The 12,089-nt window shown below is 42.9% G+C and overlaps 1 protein-coding gene across 5 annotated transcripts in view; it reads right to left on the reverse strand.

The window, feature by feature from the left end:
• Positions 1-12,089, reverse strand: part of LOC133379459 (myosin light polypeptide 6-like) — a 142,975-nt gene that overhangs the window by 104,588 nt on the left and 26,298 nt on the right. For 3 of the 5 annotated variants that reach the window (XM_061614790.1, XM_061614792.1, XM_061614793.1), the window contains 2 exons: positions 11,448-11,525; positions 9,582-10,478 (listed from right to left, as the gene is read on the reverse strand). In XM_061614790.1, coding sequence (XP_061470774.1) covers positions 10,450-10,478; positions 11,448-11,525 — 107 coding nt within the window. In that variant the 3' untranslated portion in view covers positions 9,582-10,449. Of the gene's footprint in view, positions 1-9,581; positions 10,479-11,447; positions 11,526-12,089 lie in introns of those variants that run through there. The other 2 variants (XM_061614791.1, XM_061614794.1) reach the window with 2 other exon arrangements.

Below are 12,089 nucleotides of genomic sequence, written 5' to 3' on the forward strand. Positions count from 1 at the left end.
TAATACTTAAATCTTGTCTGCCTACCTGCAGGCAAATCGATCTGAGAAGATGAGAGGTAAAATTCCCCACAGCCACAACCAGAGCTTGGAAGTAACTCGTTATTTTTAATGAGTTACTTGTAATTAGTTACAATTTTAAATAACGTGTGGGTAATTCCATTACATTTGGCACGTAATGGAATGACTAGTAATTTCCCTACTTTTCAGCTGCAACTTTAACGTTTCCACATTAGGTTGGACGTTACTTGGGGGCGGGAACAAGGGGAAGTCAGCTCCTGGCTGTGATTGGTTAACACAAGACATGTGCCTCACACTGATTGGACCGCTGCGCAGACTGTCTCTTCCCTCGTGATCTGTGTTAGGAGGCACGAGGGAAGAGGTGAATAGGCAGGGCCTGCTAGCGTCTGAGAGGACAAAATGGACGCCGGAGGAAAAAGCCAGGGCAAGGAAGGCAGCAGCAGAATGGTGAAGAGCTGTGGAGGTGAGTGACGATGATTTGTGTTTGTGTGTGTGTGTGTGTGTCCCCGCGGCCCCTTCCGCCCCCCCGCGGCCTGTTTTGCCCCCCCGTGGCCCGTTTTGCCCCCCCCACTGCCTCTCCTTGCCTAGGTATGCATAGGAACAAGGTGGAGAGTTCAAAAAGGGGGGGAAGGAAGAGAAGTAGGGCCTAAAAGTTACTTTTTTTGAACTACAACTCCCATCAGCCCTAGGCAACACGGCCACTGGATTAGGCTGATGGGAGCTGTAGTTCAAAAAAGTAACTTTTCCAAGCTGTAGCCTACTTCTCTTCCTTCCCCCCCTTTTTGAACTCTCCCCCTTGTTCCTATGCATACCTGTGTGCTGTATCTATCCAGACAGAGCACTCCTGCCTTTTAAAATGCCGGCTAGCTTTTTATTGTATATTTATTTGAACTCCATCTTTCTTTTTATTGGTATTTTTGTCCTGTTTAATCACAAGACTGAATTGTATGTGGGACAAAAACTGTCTCAGTAATAATAATAATAATAAAAATAAAAATCATTAGGCGTATAATAAATGGCTTAAGGCTGATTTTTTTGTTCTTGGCAGAGATGAGGTGAGAAGTAGGGTCCTTGCAGCTCCTCCTCTCAGTCCCCCAGCTCTCAAACTCATGTTCTGCGAGAAAGAGAGAGATTCCTACTCCTAGAGAGAGACAACTCCTGTAAACCCCATTGTCATTTGAATTTGGCTAATGAATGCTTTATTCTTTCATCAGAACTTTAGCAGTAGTACTAAAATATTAATGAAAAAGAAAAAGGAAAGAAAAAATACTTTACATACATCATTCAGCCGTATTGCTAATTATAGATATAGATATAAAAGATAAACGGCATTTTGTCAAAAGTATTTTTGTCTACATTTTATACCTCATCCTTGGTTTTCCAAGCTTGGCATGGAATGCTTCTCATACAGAATTAATTTGAAATGCTGCATATTTATTATCATAATCATCATATTCAAAATAAAAAATATATGTACCGCCTTCAAGTTGATTCCAACTTATGGTGACCCTATGAATAGGGTTTTCATGAGGCTGAGAGGCAGTGACTGGCCCAAGGTCACCCAGTGAGCTTCATGGCTATGTGGGGATTTGAACCCTAGTCTCATTTTGTTCTCACAACAACCCTGTGAGATAGTAGGTTAGACTGGCCCAGGCAGGGTTATTCAGTGAGCAAAAATGATGCAAATAGGATCTCTTTTAATTGTGCTATCGACCTGCTTACTTCCACTCTGACTGGGGCATCTTGCAGCATGGGGAAGAGATGGGGGGCACATCACAGCTGAAGTTCACCCATATAGGAGCATTATCTCTTGTTTATTACAGAGACGCCTGTTGCAGGTTTTGCTGCTGAGAGCAGCAGTCAGTTAGTGCGGCCACTTGAGTCACAGCTTGTTGATCCTGAGGAGGCAAAACTAGAAAGTGAGGTTCAGAAAGGAGGCCTTGTGCACGAGGAGGAGGAGGGCATGAAGCAGTGCCAGTTGCCCACAGCCACATCTGCAGAACAGCAAGTACCATGGTTTGGCTTTGAGAAAGCTTGTACATTTGTGAGCCAGAGTGGGGAAAATGTTGTTGTACGATGCAATTACTGCCTTCCAAGGATCAAAAATCTGAGATCAGCTGTTTCCTCCTCATCCAATATGAAGAAACATTTTGAGGTAAGCCTTTGTCATGCTGGTCCTCAAAGAGTGTCCATTGTCTATTTATGTTTAAATTGTGAAGTTCCTCTTCCATTTTTTCTTGGATTCATGCTTTGTTCTTCTTCCTCAGAGGGCACACCCTGAGAAGCTGAGAGCAATTGAAGAAGCAATAAAGGCAAGGAGACGTGGCCTTCCTGAACCAATGCATGACACCCCTCCTCCCAAAATGCTGAAGCAGCAGCAGACAACCCTTGAGAGGTGGGGATCTGGCAGAGAGCCTGTCACCCAGAGCAATCTCGACAGGAGAATCATTGATTTCATTGTAGAGGAGACATTACCACTTCAGACTGTGGACAAACCATCATTCATTAATCTGGTTTGCATTGGACTCCCCAAAGATCTCACCATCATATGTGCCAAGACTCTGAGAGACAGAATTGAGAAGAGAGCATGCCACATGAGAGAAACTCTTGCAAACCGAATGGGTGCTGTGGCATATATAGCAACCACTGCAGATTGTTGGACCACTGGCAAGAAGAGTTACTTTGGGGTAACAGCCCACTAACCTGAGAGGTGGCCCTAGAAAAAGATTTCTGGATCCACTGATTCAAAAGAATAAAGATCTAAATGAAGCTCAGATAGTAGTATTTCTTTTATCCACAGACCAACCTTACATAATGATGTCTACCGCTAATTTTGCTCTGGCGGCAAAGAATCTTAGAGCCAGGCATATTAAAGCTTCCAATTAATTTAGGCGCTAAGTTTATAGAATTTTTTAAACTAAATATGCGTGTATAGTACTACTGTTTTTTTGTATTTTATTGATGTTTTTTAACTGTGTTCCTTCTGTAACAGCCAATGGCTATGCACAGATTTAATAAACTACTATATATAACCTGAGAGGTACACATACTGTTTTCAGCTGCTGAGAGGTGTGCGCGAAGCCCTAAGAAAGCGGTTTGCAGCTATCTGGGAGGACAAGAGGCTTCTTCTGGCAGCCTGCCTACACCCTCGCTTCAAACTAGATTGGCTGGAATCTTGTCAGGCCACCACCCATACCAACAAGTAAGAACATTAGGGAAGCCCTTTGGGTGGATTACTCCAAGGGAAATGTTGTCTCAAGGGAGGCATCAGAGGGCTTAAGGTGGAAGGCAGGGGCTGGGCCTTTTCTTCCTGGGGCTCCTCATCACAACCTTGGGTTGCTGCAGGTAATCCTTAAGGGTCTGCTGTGCTGCCCCATGAGTGTGGTGACTTGGTCACCTTCCTACCTTCCATGTCATCATCCACAGGCTCAGGCTGGACCCTGAACCAGGGGACATGACAAGCATCAGGAAATGAAGAGCAGATGATGGTTTCCTAACATGTATGTGTTAACATATCCTCTCTCTTTCTTAGATACACAATGGAAGCCTTGTTGAAAGCTGAAATAAAGATGGGTGTACTTAATGAGGACAGTGATCAGTCTTCAGATAAAGACCAGGAAGGAGATGACTTAGAAGATGACTTCTTTAACTTTCTGCCCCAGGGCAAGAAGTCAGCAGTGGACACTGCTGAGGAGGAACTGGGGAGGTACCTGAGGTCTCCCAGCAGGGAAGTGTCATCACTCCATGGCTTTCCACGTGTGCTGCGGTGTTTTTTGCAGCACAACACAGGCATGCCTTCAAGCGCCGCAGTAGAATGCCTGTTCAGTACTGGTGGCAACGTAATGACTGTAAAAAGACATTCCTTGTGTGACATGCTCTTTGAGCATCTTGTTCTTTTGAGACATAACAGAAACATATTATAAAAGCATTTCAAGTGTAAAATATAATTTCAAGAGTTGGGGTATCTTCATTGCTTGGGGGGATGTGAGATTCTGTTATGCCATTATGTTAATCTTAAGGATAATTTTTTTTATTCTACTACCCCCTGTGTGTGTGTGTTTATTTTTAATATTGTTTTAGGCTTCTTAGATGTGCAGCAGCCAAGGCCAGCACCTTGTAGAAGCTTTTTTTAAAAAGTAACTGAAATGTAAATGTAGTGATTACTTTTGAGAAAAAGTAATCAGTTACTTTCAGCGCAATTGTAATTGTAACGGTAATTACTACTTTTTTGGGCCAAGTAATTGTAACTGTAATTTATTATTTTTTAAAAGTAATCTTCCAAGCTCTGACCACAACACCTCAGATGGGCAGTCCTGCAACAGCAATTAACCCTTTGCAAGCCATCCATCGCTAACTCCCCGTGTAAGTGAGCTGAAGGTTAGTCTACCCACTCCCACTGCGTTCAGCAGAGAAAAGCTTGCAGGGTCCAAGAACTTATCTGAACCCAAACCCTACAAGCCCTCATTTTTACAATGTTGGGGAGTCCAGTCCATGTTCTGTGTGTGTTCCACTTCCCCAGGGTCTGGAGGAGTTCCAGTCCAGCTCTTACACAAAAAGACTCTAAAGACCTCAGGCAGCAGAGGACACAGATTCCTGGTAAGCTTTTTCTCATGCCTAATATTTGTTTGAGTTTGTTCTCAATAAAGTGCTTTGGTCACAATTCTTCATGCAAAGAGTACATCTTACAATGGTGGTGAGAGACTTATGAACTCATGCCGAGCACTGCGTGGACTTTTAGACACTCGCCGAGGCCTACTTCACAGATAAAAATAAGTGGGTAAGTATTCTTACTTAATCCTTTTTTTGTATATGACTGCTAATAGAAAACTAGAGCTGTTACGGCTGCTGTCCCTGCCTTTCCCTCATTTGATGCTCATGATTCCCAGACAACCCTAGGGCTCTGCTGACATAAATGAATCCAGAGACTAGAAATTTTGTTTCTTGTTATGGAAATGGACTGCAGTACTAGACACCGTACTCTCCTTCTGCACTATGCTGGAGAACAAATGTGTGACAACTTTACCACTCTCCCAGGTGCAGGAGATGATGATGACTATATGAAAGCAAAAGGCAACAATGGAAAAACACTGAACTTATAGTAGATGCGGATCCTGTTGGACTTGGGGCTGTTTTGACACAAGCTGACTGCAATGGCTGCATATTTATCATAGCATCTGCAAGTAAAGGGTTCTTAGCAGTTGAATGTCACCATCCACAAATGGAAAGAGAAGCATTGGATATAGTGTGGGGTGGTTTACGCTGCACTTCTCCGAATTTCGCTATGCAGGTCTCCAATCAAAACCTGTTCACAATAATACATATATTGAAAAAAAAGTGTGATGTAGAAATGCATACATTAGTAAAAAAAAAAAAGCATACCAAAATGCATTCTTATAGGGAAAAGCACTTGCAGAAATGTGTATGTTAGGAGGAATGCACACCCAAATGCTGCTGAATTGTGAGGACTTTTCCCCAATAAATAAATTGCAAACTACTGCCAAAATGTGGCAAACTGAAGCTGAGGCCAGAAAAATGAGACACTATGAGGAACTGAAATCAACAGATTTGTCCATCCCTAACTGTCATGAGGTGCCTTACGGTACTGCTGTGACAGACAAGTAGAGAGGCTAGAATTCGGGGTAAGAGTTGTGAATGAAACTCAAGAACTAGATGGGACTCCAAACTGATAAATACAGTAACTCTGCTATAGTCTGTTTCTTTAGCCTTCACAACTTGGTGCCCTCTAGCTATTTTGGACTATAACTCCCATCAGCTTTACCTATCACAGCCATATTGGCTGGAGCAGAAGGGAGGATGGGAGTTATAGTACAAAATAGCTGGAGAACACCTGGTTGGGGAAAGCTGATCTAATGCATGCTACAGTACCCCTCTGTGAGCTGTCACTGCACTCTGTGGCTGGAACACTGGAGTTGCTCTAGTGACAAAAATTCAAATCCCCAGAGCACGTATGTGCTAAATGCAACGCATTCATGCAGCTCATATATCAGCAGGCCTGACCATGTATTAATGTGTCCCATCTGGGCTAATGAGTTCAAAGCGTTCCCTGCAGTGGGAATGTCATAATTTTAAAGAATCCTCTTCAGTGTGATAGCTTGTTATGCATCTGAGCTGGGCGAGGGGGTGATTTTTAAAAAGCTATTTTGTTATCACTACAACTTATGGGGTTGTAGGGCCAAACAGGGTGGTAACACATTGAGTGGCTGTTTATTGAAGCAACAGAGAGACATTATATCCTGCTATAAAAATTCCAAGTCAGGCTGTAACTTTCCAGGTACAGATTTCCACTTGTCAGTGAAAATTAGGTTGCTGGTAAATTGCAACACTAAGAGCCAAACTAACTTGTTTAATAAGATTTGATTTGAATAGGATTTAACATACTTCCAAGTAAATATGCTTGAGGTTGCAGCTTTACAATGTGAGTCCAAAGTTTGGAGAGGGCTACATCTGTACATCATGGGTGAAGTGGGTATATATGTGTTACACAAACATACTTACACCAATGTGTTGACAGCTGGCCCTGTCTCCAACCCCCCCCCTGCATTTTCAGATTGGTGTGGGTATTGAATGACAACAGCCAGGCAGATCCAAATACACTCGTTCCTACTATACTACTTTAAACATTTATTCCGGAACAGAAGAGAGGGAAGGCAAGAAAGTAAGCACCCATTGTATTTGCTGCCCTTCCAATATAGCCATTGCACACTTAATTATTTTATTTGATCCATGTATTACAAACAAAATATACCATCAAATCAGTATTAAGGGGGGGGATGGGAACTATAGAGAAGGGGATACAGAGAGAGGGACAGTGTTTCAGGTCACTGAAAAAGAGAAGCAGTGTGTAACATAAACAGGCATCTACTGGGCATAAATCTCAAGGAAAGCAGATCTCATATTTGTCTTCTCTGTGCTCATGTCATGACATTTATTACTTTATTTTATTTATTTGTTTATTAGATTTATATCCCGCCTTTTCTCCCAGTAGGAGCACAGGGAGGCACATAAGCTTGAACGCATAAGTTCAAACAAGATGGAGTGCAGATTGTGGATCCATTTGCAGTATGAAAGATGAAGATTTTTCTTTCCAGTGTTGAAGCACCTAACATTTGGCAACCCCACTGCATGTATAATCCATATTTCATAGCTTGGTGGGAGGTTCCAGATAATGGGGATGTTGTTCAGCAATAACTGTGTGTTCCTATTGCATACATTTTCAGGGATTTGTCTATCTCAAAATAAGTTTGACTGGCAGCTCATGGGTGATGTTTGAAGGTACTCTGTTTGTAATGGCCCAGCAGTAGTCAAATGGAACCAACTGAATTGAGACTGGGTGGACATATAGACATACTTTCTTCTCAAAGCCAGTTCCTATTGATGCTGATTTACAATACTGATACAGATTTGCTTGATAAATATAACTTACCAAGTAAATACAAATGTTCTCAGAAGTGACATAGAACAGCTGTGCCTACGTAATATCACCTAACACTACACTACATTGTGCAAACTCTCAGATTTTGAAATGTGAAGCTTGGGATACTGACACATTCCTAACCAAGCTGCTTAACCAGTCTCAAGGAATGTTGCTGTGCTTTTATCTATGGCTGTAAGGTGCAGTTTGACACACAGTTAGCTTCTGGTTCATTGACATATTTCTCTTATTTTTTTCCCTGTGTGAAATGGGCCTATTGAGATTCAATAAATGTAGTCCACAGAGGTACGAAGTATGCAGAAGTGGTGTCTACTGCCTATATTCTAGGTCAGCCTTTTTCAACCAGTGTGCCTCCAGATGTTGTTTGGACCACAACTCCCATCAGCCTCAGCCAGCATTGCGAATGGTCAGGAAAAATGGAAGTTGTGGTCCAACAACATCTGGAGGCACACTGGTTGAAAAAGGCTGTTCTAGGGGCTGGCAACTGGCATCTTCTGGGCCAAACCTGGTCCTTTCTGTGGCAGAGCAATATTTCTTGCAACAGAACTTAGCAACGGTGGTGGGGTGAAGCATGGGACTCTGCCCCACTATTTACTCTCCCTCTCTTCCCTCACAGTTATCCTCTGGCAAAACTTAGTTGGTGACTAGGGCTATGGATATAACAAATGTAAAGGGAAGGGGAGAGTTTTGAAACAATAGGGAACACATATGGGCACTTGCTGGGGAGCCATGTTTCATTGTGGCACTGTCATATATGTCCAGTGCATGTTTGGAGAGGCACACCTACTCTTATGCTTTATGTACAGGTGTGAGTGTACAGTAGGGTTGCCGGGGTCATGGCCTGAGACTGATCCTGTATCTTTAGAAGACAAGAAAGTCAGCCAAGTGCAGGTGTTCTTGCAACACTGTTATGGGAAAAACCACAAGGTAAATTTCTCCTTTCCCTCTGCACAACTTTTAAAGATACAGAAGACCTCTTGGTTGTCAGGCCCGGCCTCCAAGAGGTCTTCTGTATCTTTAAAAGTTGTGCGGGGGGAGGAAGAATTCCACCTTGTGGTTCTTCCCATTACAGGGTTGCAAGAACACCTGCACTTGGCTGACCTTCTCGTCTCCTAAAGATACAGGATAAGTCTCAGGCCAAGAACCTGGCAACCCTATTCCCCACCCTTGCTTATCTTCTGGAACCTGGGTAGGGGAGAGATATTGGAGTTTGCAGCATATGAGAAAAGGTTAGTCAAACATGTCTCCAATACACTTTATTCTCTTCACTAGAAGAGCCAACTATCAAGGTTTAAACAGATGCATTTATGTATTTTATTATTCATTATTATTACATATATATCCCACCATTCCTCCAAGGAGCTCAAGGTGATATACATAGCTCTCCCCCCCTATTTTATCCTTATATGTTAGGCCAAGAGACTGTAACAATCTGGCTCAAAGGCACCTAGTGAGCTTCATGGGTGAGTGGGGGTTTGAACCCAGGTCCTAGTCCAAGGGTAGAAGCACACTGACTGTTCTGCTGGTTCCAGCACATCTCCACCTCTCTCTTCTGAAAATGGGGACACACAACATTAGTCAAACCCCGCCCCTTTTTACTGTAAAGCCTTGTGGGAGCAGCTTGTGTGTGTTTTTAAAATTCAGCTTCAAAGAGATTTTGCAGCTGATCAGCAGATCAATCTGTTCCCCCTCCAGGTGTGGCTAATAGAAACACTTTGATCTGGTGACTAGAGCCCAAGACTCTAATCACTATATCACACTGTATAATGTATAGTTTGGTCTTCAGCAGACTTGAAGCATTGTGGATTTAGACTGCATGGCATGTACATGGGAAGACAACATGGCAACACCATTCCCCCCCCCCGAAACTACTTTGTGGATTTAAAGCACTGAAGCAGGTGTGTGGACATCTACAAGCCTGGCTGTCCTCCCGCTCACCAAAATGATTAGGAGCTCTCTAGCTGTCCTACAATTTCCTGACAGCTGGGCATGAGGAAAGACCTCCTTGCATTCACGCCAGCACAAGGAAGCTTATGACAAACGAAGAGACTGGAAAAAACAGAAACCCAAATACTTTATTGTCCAGAAGGAAAAAAGAAATTGGGCTGAGTTTGTAGAGTCAAAATGATTCACAAATTTATTTTTCTCATAGAGGTTGTATCATTTGTTGGGGACCCCTTCTGGTTCCACAGATGATCACTCAGTGATGTTCCCACATTGCAGTAAAAATAAGGTTTTCTTTGCAGTCAACACTGGGATAAAGTGTTTATACAAAGATAGAAAAAAAGGATACTGATTCTACTGAGGCGTGATGGGATGAGGAGTCTTGCCTGAAGTGTACAGCTGTTCAACCCCACCTTCAGCAGTTCTGGGGAGAAGATGTGTGATTCTCCAGCATGTCTGTTTGTATCAAAGGTTGGCAAGAGTTACAACAGGGGAGCAAGAAGCAGCTCTTCAGACAAAAGAGCTCTGGAGAGATGATGAAAACTCTTGATCAGCCAGCTTGGTTTCCTCAGCTGTGCAATGCCAATCTTTGCAAACGTTGTGGCACTAGCAAGTTATAATGAACTCATTTTTATATCAAGAAACAACAAGAACAATAAACTTGAATCCTGGAGTGCATACACTTGATAATAGTGGTCTCCCATATTTATATATATTTATTCAGGGCTGCAAGGGCATGGGTGTGTGTACAGAAATGGATGAGTGTACCTGGTGTCCACTGTCGTGTGTGGGAAATGTTGTGTCCATTTTGCTGTGGATGGATGCATTTGGAAGACAGCATGCAGCAGCAACAAAGCCATGATTGCTCCAAGGTATCACACACAAACTGAATACCTCAGAAGACGGCTCAAGTCTCAATACTAGAGAGCTTACAGGGAAGGAAATGTTATGTGCCGAGCGGAAAGAAAGCAAAAGGCATCATTCCACAAAATTAATTACACTCAGAAATGAGGCCCGCACTCACTGTCATCAGCTCAGATTGCCATAATGTGTTTGACAAAGGCTGTGGGAGAGAAAGGAGAGTGCTGTCAGGACATTAAATTATCCACACACCCACACCCAAGTATTTTGGTCTAACAGTCCTTTTACACTTTATATTTTTAGGTAGCAGTCACCCTTTACTGCCCCTTGTCCCTCCCTGACAGTTGTCTGGTTAGAAGTTTGCTGCAAAACTATCATCTCAGGTTGTTGTATTAACTTTCATGTGGCAACTCCTGTATAAATTGTGGCAACGGCTGGTGTGCTAAAAATGAAAACATGACTATAAATACCCCATCTTATCCCTGTGCCTTTTTTTTTCTGGGGTATTTCTTATCACATCTGGTATTAGTGCACCCTCATTTACTTTTCATTAAATATTAGAAGTTACCTGTCGGACATTCGTAGGTAACCTGCATGAGGTGCTTAACTGCACCCCCCATGGGTGCCATAGAAGCTATAATTGTCTAATAATCATTAAACTTTAATGATCAGGCAATTGTGGCCTCTACACCACCAACAATAGGCAGTTACACACCTAATTCACACTATGCTGAACATTTGTCTACACATGAACACTGCAACATGCAAAGCCCAGCATACCATATAACTTAGGAACATTGGAAGCTGCCTTATACCAAGTCAGACCATTGGTCCATCAAGCTCAGTACTGTCTACATGGGCTAGCAGTGGCTCTCAGGGTTTTAGGCAGGCCCTACCTATTGATGCCAGGGATGGAACATGGGACCTTTTACATGCAAAACAGATGCTCTTCATAACTTTTGCAAAGTGTATACAGAATTCTGTACACAGGGGATACACAATCTTGCAGCATGTACAATTTTATCACCACATTTTCCTATGAGACAGGGAAGTACTGTTGCTTTTATTGAATCAAATTGAACTGGACGCTCAAGCTGCTCTAGGTGAGTGTTCTCCATTGGGCCTACCTGACTGTACACTTGCTCATGGATAAACGGTCCTGGTCTCTCACCTTCATAATTAATGCAGCCATTGGCATCTTCGTGCCCAGCTAATAGGGTGTCCACTTCCTCTTCAGTCATTTTCTCACCTTAAAAACAAAAAAGGGACGGCACATGGAAGAAGGGCCAAGTTCTCTACATTGGTATTTTCTCTCACCCCCTCCCATATTGAGTAGGGATGGGGGAGAATATCCGACAAAATTGAACCTGGTACCAGATCCTGACTAAATTCGCTAGTTCGCTATCCCTTCGGATTGGCACTGATCTCTTGCGGAGTGCCGTGGCTGTAACTGGCACGGATTTTGCAGCTGTGACTGCAATCAGCAAGATTTGTTTTTCAAAATCCTCCTATTTTATGTAATTATGTAATTTTGAGACTGACCCACGCTATCCGCCTTGCCCCCCCTTCTTTCGTTGCTGCTGTCCTGAGCTAACCAAGGGCTGTCTTCAGGACCCCCCTTTTTTAATAAAAAATAGACCTAAAAATTACACAATGTTTTTCCCCTCCGCCAAAAAACCACGTGGAACACTGTGATCATTCACGTAAGCGACCTAAAAATTACGCATTGTTTTTCTCTGCACCAAAATATGTGGAATGCTGTCATTTACATAAGTATCTATGGGGAAAAAACCCTGCAGATTGAATCACCCAA

Source organism: Rhineura floridana, chromosome 3 (genome assembly GCF_030035675.1).
Source record: "Rhineura floridana isolate rRhiFlo1 chromosome 3, rRhiFlo1.hap2, whole genome shotgun sequence".
NCBI classification, from domain to species: Eukaryota; Metazoa; Chordata; class Lepidosauria; order Squamata; family Rhineuridae; genus Rhineura; species Rhineura floridana.